Source organism: Orycteropus afer, unplaced genomic scaffold (assembly GCF_000298275.1).
Source record: "Orycteropus afer afer isolate SDZICR_OR568_19922 unplaced genomic scaffold, OryAfe1.0 scaffold01589, whole genome shotgun sequence".
Taxonomy (NCBI): domain Eukaryota; kingdom Metazoa; phylum Chordata; class Mammalia; order Tubulidentata; family Orycteropodidae; genus Orycteropus; species Orycteropus afer.
The window spans coordinates 15822-29951 of record NW_006923176.1 but is presented as its reverse complement, the minus strand read 5'-3'; the positions used below and the strand labels follow the sequence as shown (position 1 = coordinate 29951).

General features: G+C 52.8%; 1 protein-coding gene and 1 pseudogene across 1 annotated transcript in view; both read left to right on the top strand.

The window, feature by feature from the left end:
• LOC122152086 overlaps nucleotides 1-6517 on the top strand; it is a 16325-nt pseudogene extending 9808 nt beyond the window's left edge.
• A 2684-nt stretch (nucleotides 6518-9201) lies between these two features.
• Nucleotides 9202-14130, top strand: part of LOC103213318 (glutathione S-transferase theta-1-like) — a 7235-nt gene continuing 2306 nt past the window's right edge. The window contains exons 1-3 of the mRNA XM_007959141.1: nucleotides 9202-9313; nucleotides 11495-11582; nucleotides 13695-13822. Coding sequence (XP_007957332.1) covers nucleotides 9202-9313; nucleotides 11495-11582; nucleotides 13695-13822 — 328 coding nt within the window. The remainder of the gene's footprint in view (nucleotides 9314-11494; nucleotides 11583-13694; nucleotides 13823-14130) is intronic.

The following is a 14130-nucleotide window of genomic DNA, read 5'->3' as shown; positions in this document are numbered from 1 at the left end:
CATGGCAGTGGTTGTGGCTTTGTTTGTTTGTTTGTTTCTTTTCTTTTAGTAACTGATTGTTTCTTCTGCTGTGCCCGGGTTGCTGTTAAACCCATGTAATGAATTCTTTATTTCAGATAGATATTTTTTCAGTTCTACAATATTCAATTTTTTTTTCTTAATTATGATTTGGGTGAAAATTTGCAGAGCAAATTGGATTTCCATTCAACAGTTCATACACATTTTGTTTTGTAACATTCATTGCAATATGCACCATGTAGCACCTGTCTTCCCATTTCCTCCCTGTGTTTACCATTTCTCTTCATCCTTCTTTCCTATCCCTTCCTGCCTTCTGAGCTTTCTCCCTGGGCCAATGCTGTCCTTTGGGTTTCATGAGGCTGATTGTTCTAAGGAGTACACACCTCCCTGGCGTTATTGTTCACCTTGTAGCTTGTCTATTGTCATGGCTGGAAGTTGAGTCATGGGTGTGAGTTCAGTTCCATGCTTGTAGGGGGTCAAAGGCCCCTAGTCTCAGGGGTTCCAGCAGTTTCTGTCAGACCAGTACACCTGGTCTGTATGAGTTTGAATTTTGTTCTACATTTTTGTCCCACTCTATTCTTGATCTTTTGTGATCATGTTACACAGAAATGTGGGGCCGTACCCATAGCAACACAGAGTCAATTTAGTCACACCGAGAGAAAAAGGAAGAAATGTTTTAATCCTTTGTGCATAAGTCAGGAGCAGATAGAGTTTCAGAATACTCTAAAATTCCACCCACCCCTGGTGGGTAAACACAGGGCTAATATAGGCTGAGCTGAAGCTTATGGTCACGTGTACACATTCCATTCCCAAAGACCAGGGCTCTTTAACCCGTGAGAGGGACAAAGAGAGGCTGCTTGACTATAAATCTTGTCTCTGAGCTCTGGAGACACCAACACCAGGTGTGTTTGTCTCAAGGCTGCCCTACCTGGAGTCTCTCAGGTGGTATTCCTCGCGTCTTTTGATTTTGTGTCTCTGGGTCCAAGCACTCTTTCCCAAGGTTGTGCTGTACATTAGGTCATCAGTCCCTCTCAGGGAGGTTAACAGTGGCAGCCAGGCACCATCTAGTCCTTCTGGTTTCAGGGTCATGGAGGCTGGGGTTCGCGTGGTCCATCAGCCCTTTGGATTAATTCTTCCCTCGTGTTTTTGGTGTTCTTCACTCTCCTTTGCTCTGGACGGGGAGAGGCCAATAGCGGCCCCTTAGTCATTTGATTCCTTGTTAGGGTTTCCATCTCGGCGGAAACTGTCGGTCGTGTCACCCATTCCGTCCACCTCTTCTTCTAAATTCTTCAACATATTTATGAGACTTGTTGAAAAGTCGTTGTCAGCTAAGGACATCATGTTTGGTAAAGTAGAGGGTCAGTGAAAAAGAGAAAGACCCTCAACGACTTGGCTTGACACAGTAGCTACAACAATGGGCTCAATCATGGCAATGACTGTGAGGATGGTGCAGGACTGGGCGTTGCTTTGTTCTGAGGAACTGACTCAACAGCACCTGACCACAAGGTAACAACATCACCTCATGTAAATGCCTGGGGCATCTGTAGGTCTGTTTCTGTTGATGTTTTTTCTCTTGATAATGGGTCCCATTTCCCTACCTCATCGCATGTCTCATAACTTCTTACTGTATGCTGGAAATTATTATGAAAGAAGAGTAGAGATGGAAATGCATGGTAAATACCTCCAAGAATGGCTTGCACTTTCCTCTGTCATACAAACTGGATGAGATGCTAATCTTTTCCAGCTAATCATGGGTTGGGCTGGGTGGCGTGTTAGTTAATTGCAGTTCATCTCTTATTTCAAATCATCTCTGGTTTCACATATCTTGAGGGTGGGTCAGGATGCACATTCCAACAGAGCTTTGGGATCTGAGCATTAACTAGGACTATCAGATGTACCTCCCGCCCTGCCCCTCGTCCCCCACATTACTGCTTAGTCCAGAAAGCCCTCTGCCTGTGGCAGGCTTGCTCCCCGCCTGCCAGGGCCCCAGAGATGAAAGTGGTTTATTTAGGAAGCGTTCATGCCTCTCTGGAATTTAGTTCATTTAGCCCAGTGCTGTCCAATAGAAAGATAAAGTGAGCCATATATTTAATTAAGATTGCCTAGTTGTTGATGTAAGGAGCTCTGGTGGTGTTAAAGGATTTGGTAGCTAACCAAGAGGTCAGTGATTCAAACCCACCAGCTGTGCTATGGAAGAAAGATGGGCCAGTCTGCTTCTGTAAAGATTGACAGCCTTGGAAGCTCATTGCTATGGGTCGGAACCAGCTCAACGGCAGTAGGTTTGGTTGTTTTGGAGTTGTTGATGTTAGCTGTTGCCAGGTTGGTACTGACTCATGGTGACCCGTGTGGCACAGAGTAGAACTTCTCTGTGAGGTTTTCTTGGCTGTAATCTTCACAGAGGCATTTCTCCAGGCCTTTCTTCCATGGATCCACTGGGTGGGTTCGAACCACCAACCTCTAGGTTAGCAACTGGTCACAGACCACTTGTACTACGCAGGTACCTAAATTTCCTAAGGGGCCCATTCAGAAATAAAAGGAAACAGGTGGAATTAGCATAATTGGCTTACAAATTTATTTTAACATGTGTAGTGATATTGCCTCGGAAACCGAAGGAGGGGTCACTATGAGTCGGGTCCGACTCAACGGCACACAACAACAACAACAACAATTGGTTATCTAGTGCTGCTATAACAAAAACCCCACTAGTGAGCAATTTTAAAGAAGAAATTCATCTTCTCACAGCTCTGAAGGCCCAAAGTCCACATCCGTGTCTTGGTTGTGTCAACCTCTTCTGTGAAGCCCTCTCTCCTGGTCTCTGTTGTCTGCCAGCTCCTCCTCGGCCCTTCTCAGTGTTGCTGGCCTTCTTCAGTGTCTGTCACCTCCCTGTGTTCATCTCCGTGTCTCTTTTGATAACTCAGCAGTGATTAGGTTTAGATTACCACCCATCAGGCTGGTATGACCTCATTAGCGTAACAAAAGAAGAATGCCTATTTTCAAACGGGGTCCGATGTATGGTGAAAAGACTATGACTTCATCACGTAGATGTTGGGAACATGATCCAAGCCAGACCAGCAGGGAATCAATATAAAAATTACTATTGAGGTATTTCACGTTCTTTCTTTCGTATGACTTGACATCCCTGACAGCAACAACAAAGCCTTCAAAATCCAGGATGTTTTTGACAGGTACATACCCATCTCAGTTTGTAGCTGTCAGGTGCCTCCGAGTCAGTTCTGACTCACAGTGACCCCAGGTGCAACATAACAAAACACTGCCCAGTCCTGCACCAGCCTCACAGTCCTCGCTGTACCCGAGCCCATTGTTGCAGCCAGTGTGTCAATCCGTCTCATTGAGGGCCTTCCACTCCTTCACCGACCCTCCACTTTACCAAGCATGACATCCTTCTCCAGGAATGGTCCCTCAGACAACATGACCAAAGTAGGTGAGAAGGAGTCTGGCCATTCTCACTTCCAAGGAGCATTCCAGCTGCACTTCTTCCAGGACAGATCTGTTAGTTCTTCTGGCAGTCCATGGTATAGGCAATATTCTTTACCCACATCGTAACTCAAAGGCATCAATTCTTCTTCAGTTTTCCATATTCACTGTCCAGCTCTCACGTGCATATGAGGTGATTGAAAATACCATGGCTTCTGTCAGGCGCACCTTAGTTTTAAAACAACCTTCATTTTCATAAAACAAGCAAACTCTGTAAAGTGTTCTTTTGCCACAGATTTGCCTGGTGCAATGCATTGTTTGATGCCTTCACTGCTGCTTGCATGGGCATTGATTATGGATTCAAGAAGAACAAAATCCCCCACGACATCAACATTTTCTCTGTCATGTTACTTATGGTTCAGTTGTGAGGATTTTTGTTTTCTTTATGTTGAAGTGTGATCCATGCTGAAGGCTGGAGTCTTTGATCTTCATCAGCTCAGTGCTTGAAATCCTCTTTACTTTTAGCAAGAAGGTTGTGCCATCTGCACATCGCAGGTTGGTAATGAGTCTTCCTCCAGTCCCAATCCTGTGAGCATCTCATTTAGGACTAGTTGTGTTTTAAGAGCTCAGTAGCCATGTGTGGCAAGTGATTACCACATTAGACAGAACTAGTTTATGCTTAGTTTCGTTTTTCTCCTTCTTTAAGGCTTCTTCTGTAGCTCTTTAAAAAAAAAAAAAGTTTTATTGTGATGTGGGTGAAGGTTGACAGAGCAAATCCATTTTTCATACAGCAGTTCATACACATTTTGTCTCAGGACATTGACTGCAATCCCCACAATGTAACAGCTCTCTTCCCACTTCCTCCCTGTGGTTACCTCTTCCCTGTGTCCTTTCCTCCCATGCACTCCTGCCCCACCCCCGAGCTGTCTCCTGTGCAAACACTGCCCTTCTGTTCTCCCACGATTGATCTCTCCAAGGAGTGGATCTACCTGATGTCAATGTTCACCCCAAATGCCTGTCTGTTGTTTGGCTGGAAGCCACAGGAGTGAGTTCAGTTCCAGGCCTGAAGGGTGACTAGGGGCCATAGTCTTGGGGGTCTCATCAGGTCTATCAGACCAGCAAACCTGGTCTTTTTATGATTTTGAGTTTTGTTCCACATCATTCTCCCACTTCATCCAGGATCTCCTGCACCGATCCCCCTCTGAGTGGTTGATAGTGGGAGCTGGGCACCTTCTAGTTTCTCTGGTCTCATGATCATATAGGCTGAGGATCTCATGGTGTACCAGTCCCATGGACTAACTGTTTCCATGTGTCTTTGATTTTCTTCATTCTTCTTTGCTATGGATGAGGAGAGACCCATGGTTGCCTCTAGATGCAAGGTTTTCAGACCCCAGTTGCTACTCACCACTGTAGGATGTAGAACAATGTTTTTGTGTAGTAGGGTAGGTATGCCAATTAGGCTTGATGTCCCCCACATCCATGGTCCCAAGCACACGGCCCAGTGGCTCAGGGAGCAGTGAGCTTTTGTGAGCTCTGTCCCCTAACCAGAACTCCTCATCTTTGCAAATACAGAAAAGCTTGTAGCTAATTCTACAGGATGCCATTGAGTCCGCTCTGTGTTACAGCGCCCCCGTGTGGATCCGAGAAGAACTGTGCTCCCAGGGTGGCAATGGCTGCTTCTGAAGTCAGTCACCAGACTTCTCTCCGGAGGTACCTGTGGGTTGATGCCAAGCACCAGCATTTCAGTTAGCAGCTGAGCCTTCACTGTTCATTTCACCCAAAGACTCCCAAAGCTAATTTTGGGTCTTGGGTTCTATTGTTTAATCTCATGTTGTTTTTTTATATAAAAAAGGAACTTTAAGTTCCTGGATAGAGTGGGAGAACAATGTGGAACGAAACTCAAAATCATAAAAAAGACCAGGTTTGCTGGTCTGATAGACCTGATGAGACCCCCAAGACTATGGCCCCTAGTCACCTTTCAGGCCTGGAATTGAACTCACTCCTGTGGCTTCCAGCCAAACAACAGACAGGCAAATGGGATGAACATTAACATCAGGTCGATACACTCCCTGGAGCGATCAATCATGAGGGAACAGAAGGGCAGTGTTTGCACAAGGACACAGCTCAGGGGGCAGGAGTGTGTGGGAGAGAAGGACACAGGGAAGAGGTAGCTATGGGGAGGAAGTGGGAAGAGAGCTATTACATGGTGGAGATTGCAGTCAATGTCATGAAAAAAAATGTGTATGAACTTCTGTATGGAAAATGGATGTGCTCTGTCAGTTTTCACCCAAATCACAATTATTATTATTATTTTTTTAAAGAGCATTAGAGAACAAAATGAAAAGGGGGCAGTGTGACCTTTCCTGAAATGTTGGCGCCCTCTGGGATTCAGGGAGCCTCCTTTTGTGCTGGCGTCCTGGGCCTTGGAAGCAAGGTGTGTGGAATGAGGAGGCAGCTCTGTGGGGTCTTGTCTTCCCACCCCCCGAGGTTGGGTGGCCCGACTGTCCCTTGCCTGCCCTCCCAACCGGGTGATGATGCCTGCCTTCTTTGGCGGGCCGGTGTCTCCTGAGTCGCAGGCAGCCACGCTGGCGGACTTGGATGTGACCCTGCAGCTGCTGGAAGACAAGCTCCTGTACAACAAGGCCTTCCTCACTGGGCCCCACATCTGCCTGGCAGACCTGGTGGCCCTCACCGAGCTGATACATGTGAGTGGGGGGCAGGGCAGGGGCCCCAGGGGCCTGCTAATGTCTTCCTTCTGCTTGCCTTGCCTGGCATGGGACCGTGCTGATGCGAGGAGACCCCTTATGGAGCTCTGTGTCCCCAAGGCCATGCAGATGCTGCCTTACACCACCCTTGACCTGTTCCCTTCTTCCTACAGCCCATGGGCACCGGCTGCCAGGTCTTTGAAGGCTGACCCAAGCTGGCTGCCTGGCGTCAGCGTGTGGAGGCAGCGGTTAGGGGAGACCTCTTCTAGGAGGCCCATGAGGTCATCCTGAAGGTCAAGGAGACTCCTCTTGCAGACCCCACAACAAAGTAGAAACTGATGCCCGCGTGCTGGCCCTGACCCATTGAACTGCACCTCCAGCCGTTCACGAAACACCTGCATTCTCCGGGTCCTACCTGAGGCAGGTGTGGCAAGCATCTGGTTCCCCAGGCCAGCCAGCTCTCACCCCTAGTCTCTCCCCCACAGCTGCCAGGAAGATGCCATGATGACACACAGCCAGTTCAAGAGCACATCCAAAGTTCATCTCCTGTAACCAGTGCTTTTAGATTTAAATTTGGGTTATAAACCTGGGCACAGCCCATCTCTTTCCTTCTCAATTTGTGGTGTGATTGATCTGTCTGTCTTTCTGTTGTCGTCTGGGTCTCTGTCTCTATTCAGAAGGGAATTCTCCTTCCTAGACCTGTGGTCAGCTTCCCCCTGCAGGTAACCTCAAGTGAAACGAACATCTTCCCTTTAGCCTCGTCCTTGCAGAGAGGGACTTAGTAGACCACACAGGGGTAAGCAGGCATCCAGCATGGCCTAGCTGTCAGCATGGTGGTCGATCAGTTGGCGCAGCTGGCCTCCAGGCCCCAGCTCTTGGGCATCAATACTTGCTGTCATTCACCAGTACAGCGACAGCCCTGAGGAACCCACCCAGAGAAGAAAATCCAAACAGCAGCCTTCCTGGTCAGTGCACAGCTGCAGTCGTGCAGGGGGCTGGAGTGCCACACCTACGCACCAAGCTGTAAGCCAGACACGGGAATGGGGTGCTCAGATTGCAAAAGAATCTGGCTGTTGGCAAGGGGTGGACTGGCGGGCAGCCAAGGAGGAAGCAGGGAGATTGCATTCTATAGTCACCCGAGTCAAGAGCAGGTCACTGAAGGGATGGAGAATGAACCCCTTCCCAGCCAGAGAGGGCCCTAGAGCAAAGTCAAGAAGGCCCCGGTGAGGGATAAGGCTCGGGGAGCATAGGGACCCCAGGGAGCCAAACTTCAAGTTTTCCAGTGCACGGTTATCTGGCTGAGGGGCTGCCTCTGAATGTTGGGCTTGGAGGCAGGGTCTTCTTGCAGCAGGGTCTTTGGAGTGGGGGCATCGTAACTACAGGCCTCAGGAGCCCCAGGATTGCAACTGGGGGGATTTGGCCTTAGCAAAGGGGTAAGGGTAGGTCTATTCAATCCCAGAGCAGCTCTGGTGGCACAGTGCTTAAAGCATTCCACAGCTAACTAAAAGGTGCACAGTTCGAATCCACCAGGCCCTCCAGGGAGAAAGACCAGTCAGTTTGCTTCTGTAAAGATTGCCAGCCTAGACTCCAAGGCTGTGGGTGTGGTTTGGTTTGACTCCAATCCTGCACCCCTGCTGCGCCCTGTGCAGGAGGGATTAGCTGGGGGGAGCTCTGGTGGCCTAGTGCCTAAAGCATCTAACTGCCAACCAGAAGGCTGTCGGTTCAAACGCACCAGCCACTCCTCAGAAGGAAGGTTGGACAATCTACTTCTGTAGTGGTAGCACCTCAGAAACCCAAGGAGGGTGGCAATGAGTCAGAACCGACTGGACAGCAGTGAGTTTTGAGTGAATACTGTAACCCACAGGAGCTGGAGCGGAGCAGTCCACAGTCCAGGGAAGGGCTGAAGTGCCCTTGGCGACCACACAGCCCGTTGCCCGTGTGAGCAAGGTGGACCCCAGATCTGCAGAAGGGACAGGACTTGGCAACAAAAGATCCCAGGTCCATCGTGGGCTCGGGACCATGGTCGTGGGGGACATCAAGCTCAATTGGCATAACATACTACACAAAACGTTGTTCCACCTCCTACTTTGGCGAGTAGTGACTGGGATCTTAAAAGCCTGCAAGCAGCCATCTAGATGCAACGATGGGTCTCTCCTCATCCAGAGCAAAGAAGAATGAAGAAAATCAAAGATTCATGGAAAGAATTAGTCCTAGCGACTGGTACACCATGTGATCTGCAGCCTAGATGACTATGAGACCAGAAGAACTAGATGGTGCCCGGCTACCACTGTCAACCACTCGGAAGGGGATCTATGGAGGAGATCCTGCATAGAGAGGGAGAACAATGTGGAACAAAACTCAAAATCATTTGGAGAGAAAAAAAGGGGGGACCAGGTTTGCTGGTTTGATAGAGCCCGGTTGAACCACTGAGACTATGGCCTCTAGCTGCCCTTCAATTGAACCTACACCTGTGGCTTCCAGCCAAGCAAAAGACAGGCATAGGAGTTGAAGATTTATCTGAGGTAGATATACTCCTTGGAGAGAACAATCATGGGAGAAAGAAGGGCTGTTTATGCACAGGGAGACAGCTCAGGGGGCAGGAGTCCATGGAGGGATGGACACTGGGAAGAGGTGACTGTCGGGGAGGAAGTGGGAGGGGAGCTGTTGTATTGTGGTGAATTGTGGTCAGTGTCATGAGACAAAGTGTATGTGAACTACTGTATGGAAAATGAATTTGCTCTGTAAATTTTCACCCAAATCTCACACACACACACACACACACACACACACACACACACACAAGTACGAAGTGAAAAACAAACAAAAAAGAGATCCCAGGTCCAGAGGCCAACCCCGTGGGAGCGGCCTTCTCCCACCCGCGGAGCGCCAGGGCGGGGCACGGGGCCTGCTGATTGGCCCGAAGTGCTGGCGAGCCAGCCAATGGGCGGGGAGGGCGTGCCCGGTGCAGGCGCTCGGGGAGGCTTGGCGGCCTCCCAGCTCCAACGCAGTTCAGTTCAGTTCCCCGCGTCCCCATCGCCGCGCCATGGGCCTGGAGCTGTACCTGGACCTGTTGTCCCAGCCGTGCCGCGCCGTCTACATCTTCGCCAAGAAGAACGGCATCCCGTTCGAGCTGCGCACCGTGGAGTTGCTCAAAGGTGGGCCTGCTGGCCGGTGGGGGTTTGGGCCTCTGAGTGAAGGCAGACCCCACCCGCCGGTGGCGCCCCACACGAGCTCCCCAAGGGGGCAAGTGCGCTTCAGTGGGTGTTTTTAAAGAGCCTCGAGCTTGCGCAGTGAATGGGACTCGTTCTTCTCAGCGTGGCTTAAGAGGGAGCAGGACAGGTGGAGGGCAGCAGCTGGGGTGGGAGGGGGGCAGGGCAGGAGGGGCAGGAGGCCGGAGATCCCCCCACCGCCCGCCTGCCACAGGCCCCAGCTCGTCGGTGGCTACAGCTCGGGGCAGGAGAGGGATGTCCCAAGCCTCCATGCCTGCTGGGGGGGGGGGGGTCTTCCCTCTCCGGTCACCTGCCTAGGTCCCTTCCGTTCCTGGTTCTTGCTTTCTCTTGGTCATGGGGGCTCCCCACCGGCTGAAGGGCTGCTTGGAGGTTTAGGTCCATGACGGCTCTGGGAAGCTGGGCCAAGGCCGTCGTGGGCCAAGCCCTCTGAACTGCCATGTTGGTGGCCTGGAGACACAGCCAGAACAGAGCCCAGTGCAGGGACAGGAACACGGACGTAACTGGACAGCAGAACTCACCTCCGGGAGGGACCCTGGCTTGGCAGAGCCCTTCCATCTTTCATGCTTGGTGTCCCCAGCCCAGGTCACCTACTTGTGCACTGCCCCCCTTGCGGTGCCTTCCCAGGCCTCCCTGAGTTAGGGGCTGGGCAGAGGCAGTTTTGCGGGGCAGGGGGAGTCGACGGGGTGACTGTATCTACCCAGCAGACAGGTGAGCGTAGCACCAGGCTGGAGCCTGGCCCTGGGGAGACCCAAGGGGTGCTCTGACTCCACACACATTACCAGGGTGCCAAGTGTACCCTGGCCCTGACCTGGGCTGAGGCTACATGCAGAGATAAGTCAGACCTGGAAGTCCGTTGGGCAGTGGAGGACGGGGCCTCGGAGGAGGAGCCTGGAAGATTTGGCATGGGAAAGAACCATGACCAGGGTAGTCGCAGGCTGGCGGGCTGTGGGGACAGGCCTAGACAGAGCTCAGGGAGGAGGCTGGAGGGGCTCTGGCCAGGGGTGTGTGACATGCATGGAATGGGGTAGGGGGTTGCCTCCACTCCAGCTAATCCTTCCTGCAGAGGATGGAAGCCCTGTGGGGCCAAGCAGGGGTGCCTGGGATTGGACAGGACTTCCTTAGCCCGTTTGCCAGTGCCAAGTCCCCCCAATGGCCACCCTGGGGCTCCTGAGGCCTGTAGCTATGACACCCGCACTCCTTAAGAGAGCCTCTTGGAGTAAGAAATTGCTGTGAGATGCTATCAAGTCAGTTTCAACTCATAGAGACATTAAGCCCAACAGCAGGAAACCCCGCCCGGCCCTGCGCCAGCCGCACAGTCCTTGCTCTGCTTGAGCGCATCGTTGCAGCCACCGCGTCAGTCCATCTCATCAAGGGCCTTCCGCCTTTCACTGACCCCTGAGTTTACCAAGCATGACATCCTTCTCCAGGGACTGATCCCTTCTAGAACATGACCAAAGTAGGTGACATGAATCTGGCCATTCTCACTTCCCAGGAACATTCCGGCTGCACTTCTTCCAGGACAGATTTGTTAGTTCTTCTGGCAGTCCATGGTACTTTCAGCATTCCTCGCCAACACCACAACTCAAATGCATCAACTCTTCTTCGGTCTTCCTTATTCATTGTCCAGCTCTGACATGCCTATGAGGCGACTGAAAACATCATGGCTTGGGTCAGATACACCTTAGTCTTCAAAGAGACATCTTTGCTCTTCAGCACTTGAAAGAGGTCTTTTGTAGCAGATCTGCCCAGTGCAATACAATGTCTGATTTCTTGACTGCTGCTTTAATGGGTGTTGATGTGGATCCAAGTAAAAACAAAATCCCTGACAATGTCAGTCTTTTCTCTGTTTTCACCATTTAAACTGGCAGGCGAGTGGTGAGGAGTAAGACCAGGCCTAAGTTAGGATCCTGCCTGGCCCAGCTCTGAGGGGTGGGCTTCAGGAGGTGGACCTCCAGTGGGGTCAGGGTCTTGATCCAGTGATCAGCAGAGAGACCTCTGCCGACAAGACCCTCAGAAGGTTGGGGCTTGGGCATTGGTGGGAGACAGGCTGAGAGCACAGGGCCCTCACGGCTCTCCTACCTACCCACCTTGTTGGCTCCTCTGCAGGCCAGCACCAGAGTGATGCCTTTGCCCAGGTGAACCCCATGCAGAAGGTGCCAGCCTTGAAAGATGGGGACTTCACCTTGGCCGAGAGGTAACTGGGGCCCTGGGTTGCTGCCTGACTTTGCATGTCTCCTGTTTGAATTGAGCCCTGTGTGCCCAAGCACCTGTGGAGGGCGGGCAGAGGCACCCAAGGCAAGGGGCATTGAACTCCTGGCATCCCTGCTCTGCCTCCAGCCTTCTTGAACACATGGGGAAACTGAGGCCCGAGAGGGGAGGGACTTGAACAAGGTCACAAGGCCCAGCCTGCTTCCAGCCCAATCCAGCCCAGCCCTTGAAAGGAAGGCGGGCACTAACTAACAGCAGTGTGGCTGTATCAGGAGTCCCTGGGTGTGTAACTAGTGAATACATGTGGCTGCTGATCAGAAGGTTGGAGGTTTGAGTCCACCCAGAGGCACCTCGGAAGAAAGGCCTGGTGATCTGTTTCCGGAAAATCAGATGTTGAAAACCCTATGGAACACAGTTCTACTGTGCACACACAAGGGCGTCAGGAATCAAAGTTGACTCCATGGCAGTGGGTGTGGTTTGGGCTTTGCTTCTGTGAAGACTGACAGCCTTGGAGACCCTCTGGGGCAGTTCCACTGTGCCCTCCAGGGGCACTGTGAGTGGAATAGATTCCAGGGCAGTGGGTATGGTTGGGGCTTTGCTCCTGTGAAGATTGACAGCCTTCGAGACCCTTTGGGGCAGTTCCACTCTGTCCTCTAGGGGCGCTGTGGGTCGGAATCCACTCCAGGGCAGTGGGTGTAGTTTGGGCTTTGCTTCTGCGAAGATTGACAGCCTTGGATACCCTGTGGGCAGTTCCACTCTGTCCTCTAGGGGCGCTGTGGGTCGGAATCCACTCCAGAGTAGTGGGTGTGGTTTGGGCTTTGCTCCTTGAAGACTGACAGCCTTGGAGACCCTGTGGGGCAGTTCCACTCTGTCCTCTAGGGGCGCTGTGGGTCATAATGGACTCCAGGCAGTGGGTGTGGTTTGGGCTTTGCTCCTTGAAGACTGACAGCCTTGGAGACCCTGTGGGGCAGTTCCACTCTGTCCTCTAGGGGCGCTGTGGGTCGGAATCGACTCCACGGCAGTGTGTGGCTTTCACCCACCAGTCTGTGGAGCAGGTGCATTTTCTGTACCCCTGGGAAGTCAAGGGCATGCCAGCAAGCTGCTTAATACTGAGCTTGGGCCATGGGCCAGGTACCCTCGGGACCTGCAGGAGACCAGTGAGCAGAGCAGCTCTGGGTCTAGCGCAGGCAGGGTGGGCGGGATGGGGTGGGATGTTGAGGGAAGACGCCCTGGCCTGCAGGAGTAGGAGGCATGCCGGGAAGTGTGTTCTGGGCAAAGGCTGTGAGGCAGGCTCTGAGGTGTGAGCGGCCAGGCAGTCAGAGAGGCAGCCAGCGTGGCTGGATGAGGAGGGCAGAGAGCAGGCGCAGGTCAGAGGGGATGGGGCAGACAGGAAGAAGGGCCACCAGAAGTTAGGAGCAGAGGAGGGCTTTCAAGTGTCCCTCTGGCTGGGTGGGAACGGCCCGGTGGGAGGGGACTGCCGTGGTCCAGGCGAGGGGTGCGGTGCTGCTGGTGCACAAGGGAGCAGTGGTGTCTTGAAGCGTTCGCTGATGGTCAGACGGGGGTGCAGGGCAGGCAGCCAGAGCTGGCCTCCAGGAATGATAGCATCATTTAGGATGGTGGGAGTCGCAGTCAGAGCCATCGGCTCCCTGCTGCTGGGCCAGACGTGTGGGGAGGAGTGCCGGAGGCTTTGGGTGGGTGGAGTGGAGGTGGATGGGCGGCAAGCAGTGCCCGTGGCACCTGCGGGTTTCCCCACGCCCGAGGAGAGTGCGCTAGGGCCGCCTGCTTGGTGTTGGCACTGTTGAAGCTTGGGCTGTCTAAGCTGCTCTTGTTCTTCTGGAGCCACGCCCATCCTCCTGGAAGCGTCCCTAACCCCGCCTTCTGGATCCCCAAGACAGCTCCTTTCTTGCTCTGTGGCCTCCGTTCAGACTACAGGTTGCCCGCTATAGTGCTGTGTGGCCCTGAGCAGTCACCTAGCCTCTCTGAGCCTTACGCACACAGGGATACTGAAATGTCCCCCGCCACGGGGCGCGGGGGAAGGGCTTGGAGCAGGGCTCGGCCCGTGGGGGGTGACCAGGCATGCCCCCTCATGTCCCCCCAGTGTGGCCATCCTGTTGTATCTGAGCCGCAAGTACCAGACCCCAGACCACTGGTACCCGCAGGACCTGCAGACCCGTGCCCGCGTGGATGAGTACCTGGCATGGCAGCACACAGGCCTGAGGAACAGCTGTACCCGCGCCCTTTGGCAGAAGGGATGGCTGGGGCAGGGCTGGGCGGGGCCGGCCGGTGGGCGGGGTGGTGGGACATGAGAGGTGTAGAATAAGTGGGAGGCCCCCGGCGCCCTTTTTTTTTTTGGGGGGGGGGGGGGGGGGGGGGGGGGGCCTGGAGGCAGCACCAGAGGGTCCCCTTGCCTGGGTCTCAGCAGAGGAAACAGATGCTTCCAGGGCCTATGACTGTCAGATGGGGGTGACCTTTTCCTTGAATTTTGTTCCTTCTATGAAGTTACACTGGAGATATTTTCACAATGGAAAAACTAC